This window comes from Pseudochaenichthys georgianus, chromosome 7 (genome assembly GCF_902827115.2).
Source record: "Pseudochaenichthys georgianus chromosome 7, fPseGeo1.2, whole genome shotgun sequence".
In the NCBI taxonomy this organism is placed as follows: domain Eukaryota; kingdom Metazoa; phylum Chordata; class Actinopteri; order Perciformes; family Channichthyidae; genus Pseudochaenichthys; species Pseudochaenichthys georgianus.
In genome coordinates this window covers 37,257,261-37,283,573 of record NC_047509.1, presented here as the reverse complement: position 1 = coordinate 37,283,573, position 26,313 = coordinate 37,257,261, and the positions used below count along the sequence as shown (strand labels likewise).

Genomic DNA, 26,313 nt, shown 5'->3' with positions numbered 1-26,313 from the left:
AAATGAAAGCTGGAATAAAACAAATAATAGTTTGACCCTGGGGTTCACCTATGCGGTATCTATATGCACATTGGTATGTACCTGACTTTTAGCCTACCTCACACGGCTCGCCCTAATCATCTCCATACATTCCATTACCGCAGCAGTTAGACCAACCAGTTTCATTATATTCCTAATAGCTTTGTGTGTTTTTTACATAGTTGTTACATTGTTAGAGTGAGAGCAGGAGGGAATTGTTACAGAGTCATGTTTGCACCACACACAGGATGATTTAGCAGGTTGCCGTTATTAGATCTGTGTTGAATGAATTCAAAATACCATATCTTTAGATGGTAGCTTTGTGCTGAAAAAAGTCCTTTTTTGCGCAAGTGAGGTTCTCCCTGACTAATCAGTGGTCTGAAGTGTTTAACCCTATCATCTTCTCAGCTTGCTTTGAACCTTAACCTAGTTAGTACCACAAACAGCACAAGGTACTATCGGCAACCTTTTGCTTCTGATTGACAACCCAAACATAATTGTTTTAAGAGAGTTGAGCTGAATAAGGCAATGGAAAGGAGGCCTTAGAGAACAAATATTTCATTAGATCAGACTATTACTGTATATTATTGGGAGATACAAATAGTTGGTGTGTATAGCATACCATATTGTAATATATATAAATCAACTTAAAAAGATTATTGCCAAGAACCAGGGTGTTAAAACTTGAGTCTACATTTACCATTTGCTTATTTACTAATGTTCACCCCTTTACTGAATGTACACCTACACCTACACCAGGACTGTGTCTCAATTCAGACACTTCCATGGGTACACTGCATGTCCTTCACTGCCAACGCATGCAGTTGGCACATTTTGACGGACTAGGGCAGGGGTGGGGAACCTTTTTCCTCTCAAGGGCCATTTCAATTTTTACAATATCCTCAGAGGGCCGTACAAGTTATTGACCTCTGCTTAAAAAAACTAAAATCACAGCCCATTCATTTCATTCTGTGCAAAGAAAAAGCAACCTCTTAATCCAGATATCTCACCATGACTCGCGTATGCATGCACGTGCAGGGTGTGGCGTGCTCCCCTGGGAAGATTTTTTTTTAAATGTTGAAGTTAAAAGCATCAATCTGGTGCACTTTGAGAGCAACATTAGGAGATCTATGGACACATCTCTCAACACCCAAACACAACTGTAAGCAGATTTTCTTTTAATTTATGGATATTTGACAAATCACTCCCCTTTCAAACTGTATTCTTCTTTATTAATAACTGTCATATAGTATTTTATACCTGTTTACTTTATTCTCTTATTTTTTTTATAACTATAATGATCATATAAAGATGTGCCTTTACCTCACTGGTTGTAGAAAAAGCTTCTTATATTCGTTAGCATAGCTAGCTAACCAGATGCTAATGATAACAACACAGTTATTGACTGTCTGATCAGTATGACAGATGAGCAGATCGCCACTGGGCTTTCAACTAAAGACACAGACACGCAGAAACTGCTGCATGTGTATGGACTTATCGGTACTGCAATTTCTGAAGTGCTGGAGTGGCTTTCTGGTGCTCTCCATCAGAACTGCATCCCTGTCAGTCGAGACATATACCACGTGATGACACCTAAGGCTGGTGTTGTGTTCAAGGACCCTGACCTTGGCCAGGAAAAACAGGCACTCGCTTGTTTAATTTGTTTGCGGTCTAGATTTCTTTCATTTTTTTATTTTTTGCGTGTGTTTATAAATTACCTCGAGGTCCGTACCAAATTGTCTCGCGGGCCGTATATGGCCTGGAGGCCCGAGGTTCCCCACCCCTGCCGTAGAGTCTCAGTCTGAGCGAGTGCTGCTGCAGCTGCTCTCGGCTTCGTCCATACTAATTCATTCATTCATTCAATGCTCGCCGGTTCCGCGGTTCCACATTGTTTGTTGTGAGGAGTCTGATATATTTAGTATATTTATATTTTAGTGCGACAGCCAGGGGTGACAGGCGCGTACGCGTCACAGGCAGCTTGCTGTTGCCAGATTGGGTGGTTTTCCGCATTATTTTGAAGCCTGTTTACTGTGTGTTTTAACTGGGTTTTCGGCTGAAAGGCATATGAAATCTGGCACACTTTTGAACGCCGTTATAATACAGTGCTGAGAATGAACGCACTTTTGAACGCCGTTATACAGCGCTGAGAATGAACGCGTTCTCAATTATGTTCATCTAGCGGTAATACAGTACGTTCAGTTCACGTTCGCCCAAAATAGGAACGCGTTCATTGAACGCGTTCAGGTACATCACTGCTGGTATAACCAACACATCCTCACTCCCAGGTCGGCCTATGTTGAGTTATGTCAAGTCCCCTGCCGGCACTTGAAATGGGATGGAACCACGGCAGACTGTTCAAAACTGGATTTGAACGGGTCCACCGCGTCCCCCCCCTCCCCCACCCCGTACCCAGAACTACACATGCTGGCTATTCTGTTTCGCAACATGTTCTCTATGGCACGTCTCTACTGGGAGTTGTAGTTTTAAAAGACGTTTTCGTATTTCCCATAATAAGAAGTTGCCAGTATTAAACTGTGTACATCCCTGGAGGTTTAGGGGACAGGAAACATTCACATTTAAAACATATAATTAATAAATGGGTGAAAATTGCTGGTGCCCATAATGGGCAGTATTAATATATATACCCACACGCCAGCTAAGGTCAGAAGAGCTTTAACAGCTGGACTTATGTTTGTGACCCCTCCTGTTGTTAATTGATAACATTACATTACATTAATTGATAAGCCTGAAACATGCACTTGTCAAGGTTCAGAGGCACATTGTGCAAATATGGCAGTAGCCATCGATCAGCTTAAGATAAGATATACTTTATTGATCCCAAGTTGGAACATTTGCGTTACATCAGCATGTGTAACAGTTAAATATGCAGTGGTGTTTATTTGAAAATCATTTAGTATAATCACACAAATTCTGTGTTTTATATTTAACAATTCTGTGTTCTTTATTTATTGATTGTTCAATACCTGACAAGGCCGGAGATGAAATATCTACATACATCTTATAAGAGTCTAATACATTATGTATAATATCAGTTAAAATAAGTGCTTCAACATAGTTAACATTGCTGGAGGTATGCACACATATTGATAGATGTCTTGTAATGCACTATTGAGGAACCTGCAACCCAAGTTTTTCATTCAGTGCAGAACTACACCATAGTTGTGTAGGCCTATATGATATGTCAATAAACCTTAGAACATCTTGAAATCTTGAAAGGGATGTGCAAAATAGTCATTATATACAGTCTTTAATTAACTATTAGTAGAGAATAACGAGTAATGAATATACTTTATAGGGATCCTATAAATATCTAATAATAAAAATAATGAAATTCAATAACATGCTTTAACCACCAGGTGTCTCTTTATATCATCTGTGCACCTTTATGGTGTAAATACAGCCTATCTACCAATTGGATCAAATATAAAAGTGAGCCGAATTAGTGTTGATACGGCAAGGAGACGTATTGTGTGAAAAGAAATGTAAGATGTTGTTTAATGGCTGATATATTTATGATCCACGTCACGTTTTCAGTTCCTCATGTTTGTCTTCTCATCAGGACTATAAATACAGAACTACGGCAGATATGTAATATTTAATGCAGCCGAACCGTGTATTACAATGCCGTTATGTGATGACTTTCAAAGAGAAAAGCAAGCACACTCGGAATAAGGTATTATTTTATTTTTTTTAAATGTTTTCGGTCTGTTTCCGGTATTTGTTAATGACGATGTGCTGTGAGATGTGAGACTGGAATTGCAGAGGGGGAAATAACGTATCTTTAGATGCGGATTTTGTTAAACTAATATGTTTGCGCTGTGGACCAACACTATACATTGACGGGGAAGGGGGTAGCAATAAAGATAACACCATTAAACAGTTACACAACATAACAGAAATAATATCGATAGCAGCGTCCCTAGCAACCACCTTGGTAACAATGAAAACGTTGGATGCAATTTCCTGAAGTAATCTTCGTAATAACTAGCAAACTAAAGATCATGTACATTCACTGCACACATAATCTGAAATAACAACTCATATTTCTCGCATCAAATGACATCAAAACGCATTTTAATAGCCAAACTAACTTTAAAATAGGCATTTTACACCCAGAATAAAACGAAGTTCGGCCATGTTTTCTTTTTCTGCAGGGAGAAATGATAGCTGGGGATTCTGGGTAGTGTAGTGTCTTCTGCCATCCTTTACTCCGAAAAAAGATTTGTTTCTCCGAATCGAAGGGGAAAAATACAAAAGCATTGCACACAATTTAAACCAATCAATGTTGTGTAATTAACAAGGATAATCTGGTGTTTTTTAGTCGATGAGTAGTGCAGATATCACTGTAAAATCAATCGACAGTAAGAGGAATATTTACTTCCGGGTGTAAAATTCTCCGCTATCCAATGAGAATGGACGCTCACATTGCCTTTAAGGGCAGTCGACACAAACGAATGCCGTGCTTCCATGAGTGTCCATAGAAGCACATGGACATCCCGGAAAGCTGAAAATGGACGCTAAGGCCCCCCCCCCTTGCGTTGAACATGGACGCTAAGGGCCCCCCCCCTTGCGTTGAAAATGGACGCTAAGGCCCCCCCCCTTGCGTTGGAAAAAGCCGGCAGGGGACTTGACATAACGTCAACATAGGCCGACCTGGGAGTGAGGATGTGTTGGTATAACACATTCATAGGTTCTTAAATATTAAGATCCCCTGAGACACAGTGGTGTCGTGAATTTTATTTTTAAAAAGTACCTGCCGGCGGGGACCTTGGGGCTTAACAGGTTTTAAGTATTTGCATTTTAATGTTGAGCACACTGGTCCTGCAACAAAAATTATTTCCCTATTTGGGATTAATAAAGTATCTACCTAACTATCTATCTATCTATCAACTGTAGAGGTGAGTTTGAAGGTAAGTTCAAAACAATGTATGATTAAAAATTCTGTTTTTGTTGTTGTTCAGAACTCAATGCAGGTGTGCACCATTGAAGATAGTACTTGTGTATTTTTAAGTAGTAATTTTTTTAATTTCCCATAATATGTGAATTTTTTCGTGGACTGTGACGTGTTTTTCGAGCAAGGCAAGTTTATTTATATAGCACCTTTCAACACAAGGCAATTCAAAGTGCCGTTACGGCATACAATAATGTATTGTATTATAAACACTTTTTAATCTAGAGCCTTGGCTATCAATTATAATATCATGTCCCAGTGTTCCCTAAGTGATATACTTAAGTATAAAATAAAATAAAATAAAAATGTCCATGCATCTTTATACTTTTCAAAATCCCTTAATCTCACAGGAAAATATTTTACTTTTTACTCAGTTACATTTTCTGACAGCTTTAGTGACTTCTTTTTAGATATGCTGTACAATTTGTACTAACCCTAACCTTAACCCCTATCCATACCATAATTAGGTGATTTTAAATGGGAGTTGATTAACTTGTGTCCATAAATGGGTTGAGAAATGTTCCTACAAATTTTTTTGCAGGATTTTAACAAAGTTTTGCAGATAATAATTAGTTTTAATTTTTCTTAAGTGAGGTTTTAAATGTTTGTGTTGTTGAATTAAAATCACATCACATAAGGCATATATACATTTTTTGTTTTTATTTTAAAAGTGACACCATGTTTCAGTCAATACAATTACATTTTCGGCTTCACCTCAAAATATGTAGTATTAAAGTCCCAGAATATTTCACCAGCTTGTATGAACACAGTTAAAAAATATATGGAATTGAATGTCTACAGTGAAACAAATATAAAAACACAATTTTATATTTCATACCATAGGTTGTTTTATTTATGAAAGTGTTGATTAAACATACAATGAATAAGTAGAAGTACTTTAGTAACCAAAATGTGATACAGTAAATAATGTAGGCTATACTGTATTTACACAGTGAGGCACACGCGTAAAAAGATAGATTTGAATTTGTATTTTATTTTGAAATCAGATCTTTCTAATCCTAATTGTATTAGGAACATTTGTTGCGGGCGAACCTGAGCTCCAGGAGAAAACCCAAAAGTGGAAGGGGGGGCGTTATGGATGATGGAGTTTGGGGTGGAGTGAGGGTACGGTGGCCCTGAAGTCCAAGTCAAAACAACATTTCACAAAACACTACAGCATTTCATATAACACAAAGACATTTAAAAAAACACTACAGCATTTCACAAAACGCCGCTAAAGCATTTCACAAAACACTTCAACATTTCACATTTTACGGAAAGGGTATTCCTTTAGGGAGAACACTTCTTGTTTGTGATTGGACAGAGACAAGAGAAGCATTGCTGTGATTGGTTGTTGTTGCTGCCAGTCAAGAAAGGACGCTTCATGAGTGGTTAGCACCCGACCAACAGCACCACGTATTTCCTGTTTGGTACTGTTCAGCTGTTTCTTCACACATTTCAAACTGAGTTGGAAAGAATGGAAAAAGAGATGGAAATCTTAAGGGAATATTTTAACGAAGGATATACATACGATGTTATCCTCGACATGCTGTCAACCCATCACGACATCAACATGTCCCTTAGAACCAGGGGTGTAGTGCAGCTGTGACTACCCGATTTGCATCTCTGCCCGATTTGCATTGTGCACGCGCGAGATGGTCCGCCATATTGGACAGCTACATACGGTAACTCAAATAGGACATTTGTTTCGCAAAGCAGAAAAAAAATCTGACAACATTAATCTGAACGAGAGAGATGAGTTATTGTTATTACAACGTGACTTCACTATTATTTAACAAATCCTTTTATTGGGTTAAGTACATTCTCAGAATAAGTGAGAAATAGATGTTACTTCTGTTAGACAGCTATCATACTGAAGAAATATTTACTGTGAATTAGGGCTGTGCAATTAATCGTATTTTAATCTCGATTACGATTTTGGCTTGCAACAATTATGAAAAGAATTTATTCGAAAAAAAACGATTATTTTGCTGCATTCCCTTTCGCAATGATGCTCTCAATTTGTCTTGCGTTATACATCCTGCCCGCGCGTGCGCTGCCGCCCCCCTCCCTAAAAGCCCTCTCGACCAGGTTGTGTTGTGACTTGCAGTTGCAGTCTGTTTAATAAATCCATATAAACACGTTACAAGGGAAGCTTTAGTTGCCGTGTCTTTATTCTCCAGTCTCTAGCGTACAGTCAACCTTTACTAACTCGTCAAGCCGGACTGCGTGTAGCAGTATAATTAAACATTACAGGTTGTGAGTGACATTAGTTATCATATTTATATATGTTTAGTAGGTTGTGGAAGTGCGCTACAACATATTTGTTTATCTTCTTTATTGGTATTTATTATTTTGATATTATTTATTCAAATGTAGATATAAATGTATGATTTTATTTTTTATTGGTTTTTCAGTTGAATTAAACTTAAAGTTCAGGGTATTCAAATGATTATTTTACAACATTTTAAAGTTCAATAAATGGATGTTTTCAAAGTCAATGAATAATCGTATTTAATAATCGTGATATCAATATTGACCAAAAATAATCGTGATTATGATTTTTGCCATAATCGAGCAGCCCTACTATGAATGTATGCAAAAGTGTATGGCATTAATAATTCATATATAATTACATTAACTGTTAATGTCTTTCATTTTATTTCAAATTAAATACAATTACATAAAAGATCTTTGTATAGATATTTGAGACGTTTATGACTCGCGCACACGCAATGCAAATCGGGCAGCCGTCTAGACGTCAAGTGTCCTATTTGGGTTGCCGTATGTAGCTGTCCAATACGGCAGTCCATTTCGCGCTTGCGCAATGCAAATCGGGCAGAGATGCAAATCGGGTAGTCACAGCTGCACTACACCCCTGGTTCTAAGGGACATGTTGATGTCGTGATGGGTTGACAGCATGTCGAGGATAACATCGTATGTATACCCTTCGTTAAAATATTCCCTTAAGATTTACATCTCTTCTTCCATTCTTTCCAACTCAGTTTAAAATGTGTGAAGAAACAGCTGAACAGTACCAAACAGGAAATACGTGGTGCTGTCGGCCGGGTGCGGACCAATCACGAAGCGTAATTTCTTGACTGGCAGCAAAAACAACCAATCACAGCAGTGCTTCTCTGGCTGGCTCTGTCCAATCACAAACAAGAAGTGTTCTCCCTAAAAGAATACCCTTTCCGTAAAATGTGAAATGCTGTGGCGTTTTGTGAAATGCTGTTTTGTGAAATGCTGTAATATTTTGTGAAATGTCGTTTTGACTTGCACTTAATGGAGGAGGGACTTAGTGTTGGTGTTTTTTTGATTCCTTATTAATATGGATTTCGGGAAAACCTGAGCTCCAGGAGAAAACCCTATCTGAGCAAAAAGTGAAGGAGGGAGGGGGTGAGGGAAATGGAGGGAGGGAGTTACTGTTGTCCAGCTGGTAACAGTAATGCTGAATCACCAGAAGCTTCCTCCATCTCCTCTGAGGAGGTGTTTCTCGCGTCTTTGGCTTTCTTCCTCATCTCCTTCTCTTGCATCTTGCTTATCATTTTCTGCAAGGCAACGTCTCTATCCTCAGTCTCCCCCCTCCAGCGAGAGAAGACACCTCTGCTCTTATTCTTCATGTGAAGACAGAGGTCTTCCAGAAGTTCCTTTTCCTCCTTCATCTTTTTCTCAGTCGTTGCCCAGCTCAGTCTTCTCTGAGCCAGGTCGTCCCTCTGCTCCTCCACCTGTTTCAGTTGTGTCTCCATCAGGTGAAGCTTGGTCTCCATGCTCTGGTGTTTCTTGACCAGGTCGTCCTTCTTCTGAGTTACCTCCTTTAATTTGGTCTCCACCAAATTAACCTTGGACTCCCAGCTCTCCTGGTTCAGGGCCAGGTCTTTGGAGAACTTCTTCTTCTGATCTTCCAATTGGTTTTCCAACTGCTTGAAATCCGTCTCCTTGCGTTGGACAAACTGCTCCCAGTTCAGCTGTTTTTCAGCCAGGTCTTTGGAGAACTTCTCCTCCTGCTCTCTCACCTGTTCTTTCAGCTGTTTGATGTCCGTCTCACAGCTCAGGTTATTCTCGGCCAGGCGATCTTTCTCCTTTTCCACCTGCTTTAATTTAGCTTCCACCTGTTTGAACTCAGACTCCAAGGTCAGGGTTTCCTTGGTCATGTTGTTCTTTTCCTGAGTCACCTCATTTAGTGTTGTCACCATCTGTTGCTTCTCAGTCTCCCAGGTGTGACTCTTATCGGCCAGGTCTTTGGAGAACTTCTCCTCCTGCTCTCTCACCTGTTCCTTCAGCTGTTTGATGTCCGTCTCACAGCTCAGGTTATTCTCGGCCAGGCGATCTTTCTCCTTTTCCACCTGCTTTAATTTAGCTTCCACCTGTTTGAACTCAGACTCCAAGGTCAGGGTTTCCTTGGTCATGTTGTTCTTTTCCTGAGTCACCTCATTTAGTGTTGTCACCATCTGTTGCTTCTCAGTCTCCCAGGTGTGACTCTTATCGGCCAGGTCTTTGGAGAACTTCTCCTCCTGCTCTCTCATCTGTTCCTCCAGATCGCTGTTTCTATCCTCCAAGATGGTCACCCACTCAAGGAGTTCTTCCCCTTTCCTCATCCTCAGTTTGATGATCTCTGGGTCACACTGCAGGGGAACATCATTGTTCACGCTGTCAGATGTCGCCTGGTCCTTCTCACCAGAGAAATTTCCTTTCTCTGCCTCATGCCTTGCCACCATTTGGTCCATCTGCCTCTTGTGTTGGCATTCTGCATTTTCAATATTCTCCATGATGGTGTCAGCCAGCTTTTTCTCTTTGTGGAGCCCTGAGTCCCTGTACTTCAGGAGCTTCTCAAGACGTTTGATCTTGTCTTTTTGTTTGCGCATACTGTGGAAAAATTTCGTCCTCTCCAACTGAAATGCCCCATGATACTCCTCCAGGCCGTTTATCTGGCCATTTCTGCGGTGGATCTGCTTGTAAGCTCGATCGGCTTCTGCTCCATGGTCGAATGGCCTCGGGTTTCCCCTCGGGTAGTTCTGGTGGCTTCTTCTATCCATGGCACCGTCTGTAGACTTGTGTTGTGAGTAGGTAGAATAATCTATTTCTCTTTGGAAGAAGTGTTCTGTCTGAAGACTGTGAAGGTTGTGAAGGTCGTCTGAATGCGTCTCACCACTTACAGCTCTGGAGTGAAGAGTGACGAGTGAATGCACATGAATGCCCTTGCAATCTTCCTTCAGACTCCTGTGACATCATTATGACATCACAGATGTCTCTGATGTTCTATGACGGAACACTCGCGGTGGATCCGTTCAAATCCAGTTTTGGACAGTCTGCCGTGGTTCCATCCCATTTCAAAGTGTTGTTCGACGCTCGGCGTAACCCTCGGAGCACACTCTCCAATCACAGAGCTTGAGGACTATCACGGGGTTTGTCAAGCGAAGCGGAGAGAATACTTACTTCCGGGTGTAATATTCTGTAAAGCAAATGAGCTGCTCCGACCCTCGGTCCTGACGGACTCCAACTTGTGTTTATTAATCAAACAGATAAATAAACACAAGGATAATTATGTGTTATTGTTGGGTAAATGGAGAATTGCACAGGGGAAATAACGTATCTATTGTGGTGATTGACATTATTCACCCACGGATCTATGGGTTAGGGCAGGGGTCTGCAACCTTTTTGACCAAAAGAGCCATTTCGCTTCTTTTTCCAAAACATTTTTTTGTCTGGAGCCGCAAAACATATTTCATAGTTTTTTATTGTTATATCAGACAAAAACTACAGTTTTTTGCATTTATTATGCTATTTATTACATGATATAAAACTGTTAACCTCTAATAAGAAACAAAGAACTCTTATAAGGAGAATTAAAAATACTACACAGGCCTACTTTAAAATAAATTAAACACAGCACTTGGGGAGTCCTCTGCACATTTGAAGGGAAAAAAAATATTATTAAAATGGGCCCACTTTGAAATAAATAAAACATATAGCTGCACCCTAAAAAGAGTTAAAGGTAGGGTAGGTAAGAATGGAGAAACCAGCTTGAGTGCGCTAGAATTTGAAAATACACCACCGGAAAATACACAACCTCTTCCTTCAGACTTTCTTACAGAGTCCCTCCTCCAACACACACGAACGTGCACATGACCAATGAGGGCACGAGATAAGTTTGTGCACAGATGGAAGGCTGACAGGCAGGTAGGCCATCCAGTTATTTTAGCCGGGCTGAGGCAGATGATTGGTCGTGCTTTTTACAGCGCTACGGCTTCCACAGATAAATTTTTGTATGTATTTATTGTCAAAGCATTTAATATATTCATTGCTATCGGGACGTTAAGAGCATTCCATGGAATATAACAAAAAGTGTTTTCTGAAATAAATTACATACCCCATTGAATTATGACTGAAGATCGTCAGCTGTCTTCCTCTCCCTCGTAAAGGCTGCACCACCGTTGACAACTTCTCTCTACATATCAGACATACCGGTAAACCAGCATCGTTTGCTGTGAAATCAGATAACTCTGTCCACGCAGAATTAAATCCTGTGTTCCTCCGGTACTTTTCTTTGATTTATCCATAGTTCGCTCATCGAGCCGGGGGTTATTCGCCTCAGCGCCATATAGATAGAAGAGTTACGACAACGGAAGTCCAAAAACGGTTATCGTCACGTGGTTCATGTAGACGAGGATCGTTCCCCGGAAGTTCATGGCGGGCAATGTGAATGCATTGATAACAGGAGATAGAACTACGATTTTTGGCAATTATTAGTGAATAAAGGTTTTGATTTGCAATATTTATACAACAAATCGATATGTGTATGTATTTACATCAATATGTTTTCAAAAATAAAATCGAATTTGCTAATATTAAGTGATATTATTAGGATTAGTGTGAACAACTAGTTTACATGTTAGGCTAACAGTGCCTTGGTTAAAGAGCCTGTTGCTGTTTATATAGCTTTGAATTCTTTCAAACCAATATTATCTTCTTAAACTTGTATGGTAGTCAGGAGCATCACTTTCTAATGTCTATTGATACATTTAGAGGGAGGGGATCTAAAGTAATGCTTTAAAATTCAGATTGGATTCAATTCTACCATTTTCTTAAATTCATGGTAGTTTCAGTAATCCCCTGGTAATTGAGGAGACAAGTTATCTAAATGACTAATGTCATCTTTATGGCTTTCAGAAAGGACAGGAGACCGACAGGTGACTATCAAAGGACTAGCAGCAGCAGCAGCAGCAGCAGGACTAGCAGGACTAGCAGGACTAGCAGCATATGATGATGATGATGACGATGATGATGATGATGATGATGATGATGATGATGATGATGATGATGATGATGATGATGATGATGTTAAATGTGTTGTTTTAGGAACATCCATTGCAAATACATGGAATTCAATAAACATTGAATAGCATATCATGCAGTTTGTCGGTGCCTTTTCCTCCGTGTTGTCCTGGTTTGCTGTGCTGCCTCCTAGTAGCCACCATGGTTTGATGTGCTGCCTGGGGATGCTCAAATCGCTCAGAGAAAGGAGTACGAATGTACGGCTTCCCCACTGACACAGAGCGGAGGAAAAAATGGCTGGCTCAAGTCAGCAGGAGCAATTTCACGACCAACAGCAACAAAATATGTGATGTAATTATATACAAACACTGCATTTGCACTTTTTCACAAAACGAAAACCACACCATTGGGAAAGCTTAATGTTTTGTTTAATACAAAAAAACAGGGAAAGGCTTGAAAAACACTGAGAGTTGAGACTCAGGGTGCGGGTGAGGGTCTCAGTGCAGGTATTCAGGCTCCATTGAATCCCCCTCTGGTTCTTGTGCTGAAAGAGGGAGTAACAGACAGGAGAAAGGGTTATACACACACAGCACACCTATTGGATGGGAAATGCCTTGGGGAGATAAGGTGTTTACTTATATAAAACAGTAGTATTAAACGTACCTTGTGTTTTCACTCTCACTTAAGTCCCTCTCCCTTTGCCATCAATCCACAATCAGCTGAGCTGCAACATTATACAGACAGGTAATAATCAACAGAATCACAAGGACACAATATAGCTCTGCTAAAAACACTCACTCTTACACGCACCAAAGTTATATTTATCTAATATTTAACTCCCTCCACCCCCGCATACAATCCCGATTAGAAGCCCCTCTTCTCTAATTCAACATGTTGGACGAAATGACATTAAGAGAACGGAATTTACAATTAAAAGGCTGTTCAACGTGTGTTGCTAACTTGCTTCGGTATGCTAGCTTAATCTGTTATCTGTAAACGTTCCCTAAATCTACTAATTTAGGGATAATCCACTGACATCCTTTAATACACATGTTAATTTGAATCAGATGTACTGATAATATCCGCAATATAAATCTTTAAACTTCTTCTTACCTTTAAAAGTCCGTCACGAACGGTCTATTATGCTGCAACTCTACAGCTCTACTAGCCTTGGCGCTAACTTCCGGGGAACGATTGAGAGGCTCCACGATCCGCCATTGCTGTAAAAAAGTGGTCCATTGGAGTGAACGGAGATGTCGTAACTCTTCTATTATATGGCTCTGGTGCGGCTGAGTACTTCTGGTTTGAGTAGAGTTTTGACAGCTTGACAGTTTGTTATGTCACACCGAGAGCAAGAATGAGCGGATTTCGGGGTAAAGAAAAGCGATTGGCCTTCCAGCGTGTAAGAAAGTCGGCACTACATTGCTGTGTGCCCCTTTGTACAAATTCGTCCCGTTATCAGAATCAGAATACCTTTATTAGTCCCACAGAGGGGACCTTTGCAGCGTTGAAGCAGGAAAGAGCCACAGACAGTTTAGTGTTGAATATCTTCCATGCGTTAAAAAGTACTAAGTTATAATATAATAAACAATATGCAAAAAAGTACTAAGTTATAATATAATAAACAATATCCTAAAAAAATAAAGATAAAAAGTTACATAATTTTCAAAAATACAGATCAAAAACAAATCAAATCCTGTAGCAGTTCTTAGGATTTAGCAGCCCGGTATATATTACAGTTATTAAAGATGGCATATGTATATAAAGTATATATTGCACATAAAGCACATATTGCACATAGTTTGACGGTATTTAACAGCAGCAAGTTACACAATGTTATAATCGGGAGATACGTTTCCATTCATTTCAGCAAGCCTGGGCAACAACGATTAAAAGATGTCTTGCTCCCAAACCAATTGTGTATTTCATTACAAAAAGCAGTTATACCATACTATGTTTAGGTACTAATGAATTATATCCTCAAAACAAACGCACACATAAATAACAAAGGAAAATACATAATTTAATAAATCCACAATATGATAACATTTTACAGATTAATTTAATAAACTTTTACAAAACATAGGTTGATGTTATATCGGGGGGAAAAAATACATATTTAAAGATTTCAATTAGTCTCTGCATATTTAAGTAATACTAGTTTATATAACAGATGAACAGATGTACACTATCCAGAAAGTAGATGCAAAAAATATATATAATGTGTGCATTTCCAACATATCGTCTGAAAGAGTGTTAGTCGTTGAGTTGAGTAGTGAGCCATTCATTGTTTTTTTTCGTGGTGCGATGTCTGCTGAGAAGTCCTTGTATGCCTCGCTGACTTTGAGGACATCTGGGTCTGGCAGCTCCCCCCGCACGGCCTTGTAACATGTACTCCTTTGAACATGTTTATATGATAATTAGGACTTTGTTGTCTTTACACTCAGACAACAATCACAAAGTTGTAGCAGGCTAGTGAGGCTACATACAATTACTTAGGACAATAGATATTACCTTACACCGTCAGCAACTGTAAACTGCTTTGGCTTAGTGGAAATGAACACCATGTCACTCACTCTGCCTGGTTTCACACCCTATTAATTACACAAAATAATTGTTAAATTAATTGAAATGGTCGTTGATGCAACATACTAAATCAGCTCTTGGCACAAAGGAAATACTCATTACACCGTGGATTGGTAGTGAACACATACTGTAGTTACCATGGTTCTTGGCTTGTGCCATCGCTGCTCTGTTTCAGTGCAGCTGAGGACAGGGGGTACAGCAGCCAGGTTGAGTGTGGAGTAGGGTGCGGTCTGGAACAGCAGTGCAACATGGTGGTTGCAGAGTGCTGTTCCAGCTACACAGGAACACTTTGCCACTGCAATCTCCTCAGGTGAGCAGTTCTTAAAACAAAACGTCAGTCATTTTACATTTAGGACACTGCTTCAATACAAGACAGACAAATGAGAAAGCTGAGAGCAGGCTGATCAGGCAAGTAGTAGGTGTGGGAAAAGGCTAAACCATGTCAGGTTGTCAGTCACATCACATACACAGAAGTTCTGCTGTTTGGAATACTGTCATTTGAGGACATTCAAACAGATACGCTTGTATAGCCTGTCTCAGCTGTCCCAATGTATTATCTTCTATTATAACTACATAAAATAGTGTTAGTAGAACGTTGAACAGCTTAACATAGATGTAGGGTACAAAACATAGGTACAAAACCAGCACTTACCTAACACTGGCCAATACAAATAATTGGACCCTACGTGGATTATACTAACCATTCAGTAAAGAACAGCAGCCGTCACAACCAGTTTCTGGGGTTTCCATGAAAGCAGAGACGGTTTTCAACCTCTCATGAAGAATCTTTGATGAAAGCTAAGTTTGGGTTTAGATATTTATCATTTTACACGAGAGGGTTACAAAACGAAAATAAATCTGTAGCCCCTTCATGCTACACACACACATAGCTAGCTACAAGTTGATGTGAGCAAATGTATTGTCACTATGTAATCTGTTGCAACACGTCAGCTAGCTGGGCTTATTTGAATCCTAAATCACAGGTTACCTACTCTAGCTACATCAAAACCCCAGAACATGAACCTGATTGAGGCTTTGAACCAATTAACACTTTTTATTTTCCTCCCTACTCTGAGATTGTGAGGCTTTTCATGTTTTCTCATGGACCTGTAACAGCTAGCCCTGATGCTCACTCTCCCTGAAGGTAGTTCTTTATTTGAAACTGTGGGGAATTGGATATCATTCATGTTATCCAAAAAAAGTAATAGTACATCATTAAAAGGCTTTACACTGTATCAAGACTGTCAAGTTGTCAAAGTTAGCCAGTAACTACAGCTTTGTTTGTCACTTACCTTCATAATTGTCGACGTAGCTGGATATGTAGCTACATCTTGAACCCCTTTTCTCTTTTGCTCCTCGGGGCTGAGCCTGCCGCTTGTACCAGCCGATGTACATCACTGATGTTAACCTTCGGTAGGTCTTGGAGACATCGAGTGTAAAATAGTGCCTATATAATATCTATACGCTATCTCTCTCGCTATCTATTGCTCTTCCCTCTACCGCTCTTCCCTCTACCGCTCTACTGTAGACCGGAAGTTTACAACCGCACACCCAGCCGCCGGAAGTTGATAGACGCCATCTTGTGCAACGAGCCAATGATTGACAAGCGACTGAGGCTGCTTCTCAGGTCGACTATTTTAATTTCCTCGCTCCTCAGTCCTCGGTCTCACCGGAACTTGATTTGCCTGCGCCATCTTGAGTACCGTCCCATGGCTTTTATTTCTGCCGGAGGACAGAGGATCGAGGAGCGATCATGGAGGAGCGATAACCGAGGAACCACCAGACCATCCTCCGATGAAATCCTCAGATACTCACCCCGCCCCCTTACTGTGTATCGCTCACTGATTGGACGAGGCAGTGCATGCACTGATCTGATGCTTCTTGACATGAGAGCAATACCCCAGCGGAGTGAAGAAAATACATGAACCTCACGGGACTCACTCCTCAGTTTATACCGTGTTTTGTTTCAATTAATGTATCATTTAGGGTACAGAGCTGGCTGCTGTCAGACGAACAGCTGTGCAGCGTCATCACAAACGGACGTCGCTTCACGTGACGCTCCGGAGGAAAGGACGTCCCATTGCTCTTAAAACTCATTTCCCTGCTTCTCGTGGTTTCCTTGCGTCCCTCCATGCTTCCCTGGTGGGAGGGACTAAACGCAGGGAAACGACGCAAGTGAGGGAAGCAAGGATTTCATTTAATCGACCTGAGAAGCAGCCTTATAGAGAGGGATAGAGAGAGGGGCCCTGGCTTCTGTCTAAAGTGCCTCTGTCACCCCCTGCTGTTCCGGAGGAGCCCATGCAGCTCGGCAGGACCAAGCTGACCCCTGAAGAGCAACAGCGCCGCCTGCGGGAGGGGAGGTGCTCCTACTCTGGTGAACGGGGAAATTCAATCGCTGTCGCCTACTAAAAGATCTGGCTCGCCAGTAAAGAAGAGGGCACTGGTGAGCCGCACTACACTTTCTGTTAGTCCCTCACGTTGTCTCCCAAATGTCACTCTTTCTTCGTCGTCTGTGGTTCTCAGGCATCCTGTTTTGGTGGACTCTGGCTTAGATGCCAGTTTTATAGACTTTGAGTTGGCTAAGAAGCTGAATCTTGAGACCTTCTCTTCTCCCTTCCAAGACCAATGGAAGCAAGCGGCTTGGATGTCCGTCTTCTCTGTAGGGTAACTCACCACACCCAACCTCTTCAGCTAAGTTTCCAGGACGGTCACACTGATCTTCTCGTCTTTCATGTTTTTCGGCCCCCCGAAAACCCAAGAGACCAGAGCGGCTCCACGCCGTGAAATCCGTAATGAGCAGTGGCGGACTGGCCACCTGGACGTTCGGGACGAATCCCCATGGGCCGGTACTGAAGTGGGCCGGTCGGACGATGTGGGCCTGTCGGATAAGTCACTAGCACCCCCCGTCGACAATTTACTAGCGGTATTTACTTGTGGTACCGAGGTGGGCCGGCGGTACCGAAGTGGGCCGGTCGAGAGTCCGGGGCTGATTTCAAGTCCCAGTCCACCACTGGTAATGAGCTACCTCCGTGCCTTGCAGCATCTGATATTTAAGAAGTGTGTTACATTTGAAATGGTGGTAGACAAAGGGCTGTTAAGGGTTTTATTACTCTGTGGGGGAGGTGGAGCAAGACCCCACTGTGGTCTCTGGAATGTGGGGGGGGATGTGTGCATGTGTGGAGGCTGCAGACATAGGAGACAGTGAAATGTCAGAGGTGTTTGTTTGAGATGACCGGAAAAGATGACCAGTTAAACTCCACCCCTTCCTGTTTCTGTTGGGATGAAAGCCTATTCAGCCTTTTGCTCTCTCTCTCTTCTCGCGCCGCTCGGACTGGAAGGTCGTGGCGGCCTGTGGGCAGGGGCCAGGAGTGGGCCTACTCCTGACATTATGCATATGATATGATATGGTTTTGTATGGTAATGTATTGATTGTATTGCATTGTTATATTACCATTAAATAGATTATTGTTAAACGGTTAATTGTATGCTCTGGATTCCTTCTGTAAGAATAACCAGCTTGTTTAGGGACGCGCGGAGATTTGAAAAAGCGGACTCGTTGTCCACTCAAATCTCCATCAAATGGTGCCCCGACGTGTCTGAATAAACAGAGCGGTGGAAGGATTCAGAAGACCGGAATGGGTCGGGAACAAACACCTTTAGACACCTCAGACAAATAAGCAGGGCCCTGCCACTACAAATAAGGTAACAAAACTGTAGGATTGTCTGTAGGCGTTTCACAGTGTTTTTGAAGTTTAAATGGAATATACAATGCATATTTACTATGTTAGGAAAGTTATATAAAACACGTGAACGTTGATCGCAAGGTAGACAGAGAGTCCTGCGTGACGAGATATGAAGCGGTTTGGCGTGGATCTCAGGTAGTTTATTCCTGAGTGGCGTGGAAACGGTGCAGTTCGTGGGTTGGGAGGTGAAATTCCTACACGACGAAGCCTGGAAGCTCGATATTTCAGATCGAGTCGCCGTTTAAAACTGAGGTTCAATAGCAGACTGAGGCCATAAGCTAAAGTGCCAGCGGTCTGCTATTTGTTCAATTCAGGAGAGAGAACGCAAACGTCACCGTAATTGTGACGGGACCGGCTCTCGTTTCCCTTGTCTGTAAAAATTAATTTGAAAGGCTGACGTAAACATCACATTATCAAGCTGGACAAACTATACGGGGAATAAATCTGTGTGATTTTTGCCTAAAATACTTGTGTGAGCACAGACAATGCACTCAGAAGAGTGAAGCTCATTTGTGCTCTGCTGCTGCCATCTAGTGGCTGAAAGGGGGGGAAGCACGTTAACGACGACAATAGACAAGTGAACACATATTAATTAAGTCAGATAAATAAAAGCGAAGTCAATATGGGAACAGATTAAGAGATTGATTTTAAGTGGAATCAAACAGGGAGCTAAAGAAAAGGCTTGTATATTTAAATAAATAAGCTGTCTGTAGGTTGTCATTGTTGATTAGTAAAGACCTTGTTTTATGTTGGTAAATGTAATGGTACAAGAGCAAGCTATTCATCACAATTGTATTTTTAGGTTATGAATAAAACAAAAAGTAGTAGCCTAAGTGATAAGCAGAAGGGTTTTTGGACGCTTCTCAGTATATGACAGGGGTGCTTATGCCCGCTTCGGTTTTCAATGTCCGCCATCACGTTAAAACAGAGGATTGGTGGCATTTTCAGTTCATTGCTTGCTTCCACACGCCTTCCCCCCCCTTGTCTCTTTCACGACTATAGTTAATGCATTAGAACGATTGTTAACTTGCCGTGTTTCTAGAAATCGAACTCACTGTTCCGGAACGGCCTTTCAAAATAAAAGCCAAAGGCCGCTGTTCGCCAGAGAGGCCTTCACAATAAAACAGTAATTAGCTTAACAATATATTTAACTTATATTACGTCCTTCAATATTGATTTTAATTCATTACAGATCTGACCTGCTTGTAACACAACTTAGATAAACAATTTCAAAAAGAGTAGAATAAGCAAGTGGTTAAAGGGGGTTTCCTGTCTGGCTCATTTGATTTAGAACTGAAGTAAGGAAGAATAGTGTTTTATGAGAACTGTCATTCCTCATGGTTTCTAAAGATAAAAAAGAGATTTTACGATGTGGTTTTACTACTTTTAATGGAGTAAAGAATCTGGGTAGACTACTGCCATTGATTTGTTTTAACATTCACATGTTTCAGCATTCCTGACCATATAGCCACTCAGCCGTTTTATTTTGTAACCCGTTGGGAGAGAGATTTAAATTGAGTTTTTCTCAGTAGAATGGCTGTGATTGCAGCAGCATTGGATAGTTCTGCACCACCTTTTGGGTTCTCTGAATCAGTGTGTTGGTGAAGAGTTGCTCACTGCGAACAGAAGAAGTGTGCAAAGAATGCATCTCTGAGGAGATATTGACATTATGCTTGTGCCTCGTTGTCAAGGCAACAGTGGTGTGAAGAGGTACTGCGGTTTTGGGGGATTTCTGCCGTACGGAGGACAATGTGTGTCGGCCAAGTGATTCCTTCCCTCATCTCAAAGCCAGGGAGAGTTTCCTTGGAGCCCACTGACCAGGGCCCGGTCCTAGCTTTTTTGGGGACCCTGCCACTGACTACAGCTGCAGAGGACAACGCATCATTGACTGTGCTCATTATGACAAGATCTTGAGACATGCTTGTCTCAGATTGTTCTGGAGGAATGATGCAATGATTTTACAGCATAATTGTGCAAGAGTTTCCCGGTTGGTGGTGTAGTAACCTTAATGCTTAGTGTTTAGATAGGAGGCTGCTTGTTTATAGGATGGTCTGGAATGCTGAAAAGTTTAAAGTTTAATATTCTTGGTTAGCAAACAAGACATCTGATTATTATGTCACACATAATAGTCTTGTTATAGAAACTAGCTATGGGTAAAACGTGTGGTTGTTATACCATTGTTATCATGAACAAAACATAAATAAGGACATAGTATCTGCTTGAAGATGAATGGATTTCATATCCTAGAGGGGATTAGTTATTGTGAATACTCCACAAGGTATCTACTAATGTATTGTAAAGAACTTGAATTGACTTGATAAATAAGTGAAGATAAGAAGATGTATTGACCATAAATTAGTCAATTGTTATGTTATGTTTCAAGTGCCTTGTGTAAGTTGCACTCTTTTAGGAGAGTGCAAAAGGGGGATTGCAGCATCTGATATTTAAGAAGTGTGTTACATTTGAAATGGTGGTAGACAAAGGGCTGTTAAGGGTTTTATTACTCTGTGGGGGAGAGTAAATAAGTGAAGATAAGAAGATGTATTGACCATAAATTAGTCAATTGGTAAATAAAAAATAGCGGAAAAGAGGAGAACTATTAAAGTGAAGTGGAAAATCTAAAACACAATGATAGGAAGGGGGGGGGGGCATGAAGGAAGTATGCACTGGACTTTTTATTCGTGTGTGAATTTGGTAGTGTTTTAATTTGTTACAGTAGGGAGTAATTGTTGCATGTTCGAACACCCAGAGTTCCACGCACTGTTAAAGAAGGTAACATTGTTCTTTAAGTGCACCAGAATTGAAGATAAATTAATAGAATGAGTTATGGAATACATAGCAGACCTTTACAGATCCTAGTAATGTTTTGACACAAGATAGTGATGTACACAAGTTTCTGAAATAGATCTATTAGGCATTTTAATACTAATTAGGTGTAAATGAATTGCAGTAATAGTAATAGTACAATAAGGAAGTGACATTTTTTTGGCTAGACACTTTTCAGGGAATGTGGGAAACAGCAAGGTGGGGTTGGAGATATCTTGAACATTATAGTTGTAATTGTGAATTAATAAATGATGGCGCTCCATATATACAGATTATTATAGACGGAGGATGCTGGCCTGTGCTGGAACATCAAAGTCTCTGCAGAGCACGACACATGGCCAAAAAGACTGAGACCAACTGACCTTTGACCCTGACCGACAGGGTAACTTGGGAAGGCACTCTCAATGACTGACTCTGAGGTGTACCTGACCAAACCTGACCAAACCTGACTTTACAACCTGACAGTGTGAGTGTGAGTGAGTGTATGTCTGCACCTGATCAGTGCAACTGCATGATTTAAAACGATGACTAATCAAGCATGTTTTTGGACTAACACATTATTTTTGTGTGATAATAATGTGTGAAATGAGAGGTTTCCTAACATTGCACAAAAGGGGAAACCGTATCTAATCTGCTTGATGATGTTTCACTCCCACAGGAGGTGGCCGTTTGCAGAATGTGAAACTCAAACTAAAACATGAAGATTCTGTTTCTTTTAGGACTGAAAGATGGAGAGAAACACTTACTGGAGTGTTTACTGGGGAAATGATGGATGTACCTTTGGGAAAAATGTTTGGTATTGTCTTATAATCCATTATGACCTGAAGGTTTTCTTCCCATACAGGATTTTGTTTACACATGAGATAATGTGTAAAAAAGGGGGAGTGTAAACTTCACAATGTACATTTTTCATTTAGGGACTGAAAGGAACCGGCTGCTCAAACTCCATTGTTCAATCTGACCATTGATTGACAGTTTTAGAATTGACCTGCTCCATATTTGGGGATAACACACTGTTTGATGAATGTTGACATGTCTCTAATATTGATTGAGTTATAGCAGGTAACACAGATAAAGAATCAGTGGCCAAGGGGCTGCTGGGAGAGATGTAAGTCCAGAATGGAATACTGAAGAAGCTGACCTGTGAGTAATGTTTCAACAGACAACATCATGTAACTAGCCTGGTAAAGAAGTAAGAGCCATAGACTTTATTGTTTAGGTCATTATGGGGATATGCATTTCATCTACATTTATAATAGAAAGACATTTGATGACAGTTTGTTGGAATTCTGTATTCATTTTTTTAGTGGGATAATATCTAAGCACTGACGGTTAGAAGCAGTATCACCAGGAAGCCATTCACTTTGTTAGTATTGTGATTTTGGTTGTTTTTGAATCCATAACATTAGTGTGTTTCTTTACCAGAAACATTAGCAGTTCAAATCATATTTAGATTTTTAATGGGATCTCAGGGATTTCATTTAAAAATAAATACAGATGCTTGTCAGAAATTCAGAGCTATTGAAATATGTTATTTAGTTTACCTAAAGATGTTGGGGTTCTTATTTAGTGGGCACAGTCCAAGTATTAAGATTCTGAAGCTGCACAATTAATTTAGAAAACCTGTGCACAGACGTCTGTTGTTTTAAGACACCCCACCAACAGGCTCCAAGTGGCCACGCACTGGTGGGTCAAACAGCCGAGGGCCCCAGAGCCCGGAGCGTAGGCTTGAGGGATTTGTATCAGATTTCTCCACACAGGTTGTTGACGCCAAAAGGGGGACCTGAGACGCAGGAGGCTGACTGTCAACCCCAGGCTCTCCGGCCCCGACCGAGTGACCCAGAGGACATCCCATGCCGTCCGCCTACAAGGAAATGGGGACAACTGGTACCACTGGAGCCAGTGTGCGGCGGGGGAAAACACCTGCGAGGACCCTAGACGACATCAGGACGGATCTGGCTCTCGTCATGGAGGTCGACTCGGATGCGGTCATCAGCGGACTGGAGGAGAAGGACCTCGAGGACATCCATCCAGCAGTCGTCCCAGGAGGCATCATCATCGGACCGGGGAAGGACCTCGAGGACATCCAGGCAGCAGACGACTTGGAAGCGGCTGGCAGTGGGCTGGGGGACTTGTCGAGGCAGCAGAGGAGTCTACTTCTCTCTGATCAGTTCCACCCGTGAAGGGAAAGCCGCGTCTCCCCCTCCCTATCAGCTGTCGTGTGGGCTATTCCTTTGGGGGGGGCGGGCAGGCGGGCTGATGATTCACCACCAGGAGACCGCTTCTTAGCACTCAGCTGCCCCCTCATGGTTCCTTCACTGCCATGGGAAGTGATGTTCTGTTCCTTCACGATTTCAAATACTTTGGATCTCAGTTTCTGATGATATTGGAGAGGAATGACAATAGTTATGTTTCAAGTGCCTTGTGTAAGTTGCACTCTTTTAGGAGAGTGCAAAAGGGGGATTGCAGCATCTGATATTTAAGAAGTGTGTTACATTTGAAATGGTGGTAGACAAAGGGCTGTTAAGGGTTTTATTACTCTGTGGGGGAGGTGGAGCAAGACCCCACTGTGGTCTCTGGAATGTGGGGGGGGATGTGTGCATGTGTGGAGGCTGCAGACATAGGAGACAGTGAAATGCCAGAGGTGTTTGTTTGAGATGACCGGAAAAGATGACCAGTTAAACTCCACCCCTTCCTGTTTCTGTTGGGATGAAAGCCTATTCAGCCTTTTGCTCTCTCTCTCTTCTCGCGCCGGCCTGTGGGCAGGGGCCAGGAGTGGGCCTACTCCTGACATTATGCATATGATATGATATGGTTTTGTATGGTAATGTATTGATTGTATTGCATTGTTATATTACCATTAAATAGATTATTGTTAAACGGTTAATTGTATGCTCTGGATTCCTTCTGTAAGAATAACCAGCTTGTTTAGGGACGCGCGGAGATTTGAAAAAGCGGACTAGTTGTCCACTCAAATCTCCATCAGCCTTACCACAGCATCTGGCACTATATCGGACAGGGCCACTATGTTAAATTGTTTTAATGAGCATTTTGTGTCCAGTGGCTCTCTGTTTGATTCTGTTACTAACTCTGCTACTGTGAACACCACAGTCTGTGACTCTGAAAAACGTGGTTTGGAAAACCCTTTCAGTTTTCTCCTTTTTCTATTGAAGTCATTCATGAAGCGTTAACCAAGTTAGATCCTACAAAAACGGCTGGTCCGGACAACTTAGAACCTTTCTTTTGAAAGATAGCTGCAGATTTCATTGCACCACCTCTTACTTCTCTTTTTAACCTCTCCCTCAGCACGAACACAATTCCAAAAATATGGAAGTCAGTTTATGTCCTTCCTCTACTAAAAGGTGGGGAAGCTACTTTATTAAATAATTATAGGCCCATCTCTAAATTGTCAGTTCTGGCCAAGGTTCTTGAAAGTCTAGTGAGTAAGCAGGTAAAGGTGTTTTTAAGTAACAATGACCTACTATGTAAACATCAGTCATGTTTCAGAAAGCAACATAGCACCATCACTGCGACAATGAAAGTGGTGAATGATATTGCTAATATCTTAGACAAAAAGCAGAGTTGTGCAGCTCTGTTTATTGATCTTTCCAAAGCTTTCGATACCATCGATCATCAAATCCTGAAGCAGAGGCTGGCCAGTATTGACATATCCAGCCATGCAGTGGGGTGGTTTGTGAACTACCTGTAACTGTCTTCACTCTCTGTTGTTTATTTTGTTGCACGTTGTATTTTTGGTTCCTACCTTTTATGTGCAACATTAATAGGGGCGGAACTAATCTGCGGTGTTTTGTGTTACACCTGTTTTGTTTAATCTACGCACTTGATAGTCGCAACTGCAGAGCAACGCAGAATGTAAAGAAAATCTAAGGAAACGAAGGGAAAAATGCAGTTAAAGATATCAGCCCCTCTAGATGACTAGCAGCCTACCAGGTACGTTTTTGTGCTGGTTGTTTGTCTAAATTTGTGTGGTTGAGCTGCAGGTTATATGTATGTATGCTATGCGCTAGCTTGTGCTACATGCTATTGTTAGCTTGTGCTACATGCTGTGTGGGATATGTGTGCCGTTTATTGTTTTATTTAGCGGCATTAACAGTGATGACATGCATATATTCCATATTTATTTATTGTTTACCTTTTATATATTTTTTGTCTTACAACCCAGTGGGAATAGGTCCCACAAGAATAAACCCCGTATTTAATCAAGACCTCAGCCTCGTGTCATTTACTGGAGGGAGCTACACTACCTCTCTGAAAGGTCCCAATGTGTTCATTTTTGATGGGCTCACTTCTGAGTGGTTAAACATTACAAATGTTTTAGGTCCACTTGTATTCTCCATCTATATCAACAGTTTAGGTCAAAATATGGATGAAGCAACTTTACATTTTTATGCTGATGATACCGTGATGTATTGTGCAGGTCCCTCCATCAAGGAGGCTGTTTTAAATTACAGGCTGTTTTTAATATTATTCAGACGCAGCTCTCTGAGCTTAAAGGTGGGGTAGGTAGGTTTGAGAAACCGGCTCGAGACACACTTGTTGTTATATTCCATGGAATGCTCTCAACATCCCGATAGCAATGAATATCTTTGACAAAAAATCCATACAAAAATGTCATCTGTGGAAGCCGTAGTACTGTAAAAAGCACGACCAATCATTTTAGCCGGCCCGGCTAAAATAACTGGATGGCCTACCTGCCTGTCAGCCTTCCATCTGTGCACAAACTTATCTCGTGCCCTCATTGGTCATGTGCGCGTTCGTGTGTGTTGGAGGAGGGGCTCTGTAAGGAAGTGGCAGATTTTTTCCGGTTGTGTATTTTCAAATTCTAGCGCACTCGAGCTGGTTTCTCCAAAATTACCTACCCCACCTTTAAGC

General features: G+C 41.3%; 1 protein-coding gene across 1 annotated transcript; it reads right to left on the bottom strand.

Annotated features, from left to right (window-relative positions):
• Positions 1-7,462: 7,462 nt before the first annotated feature.
• LOC117449952 (golgin subfamily A member 6-like protein 22) lies at positions 7,463-10,142 on the bottom strand. Its single transcript, XM_071203644.1, has one exon. The coding sequence runs from the start codon at positions 10,024-10,026 to the stop codon at positions 8,413-8,415; it is 1,614 nt and encodes a 537-aa protein (XP_071059745.1). The 5' UTR covers positions 10,027-10,142; the 3' UTR covers positions 7,463-8,412.
• Between the last annotated feature and the right edge of the window lie 16,171 nt (positions 10,143-26,313).

Coding starts and splice junctions, on each gene's coding strand:
- LOC117449952 (XM_071203644.1), bottom strand. CDS start 10,026: ATGGATAGAAGAAGCCACCAGAACTACCCGAGGGGAAACCCGAGGCCA.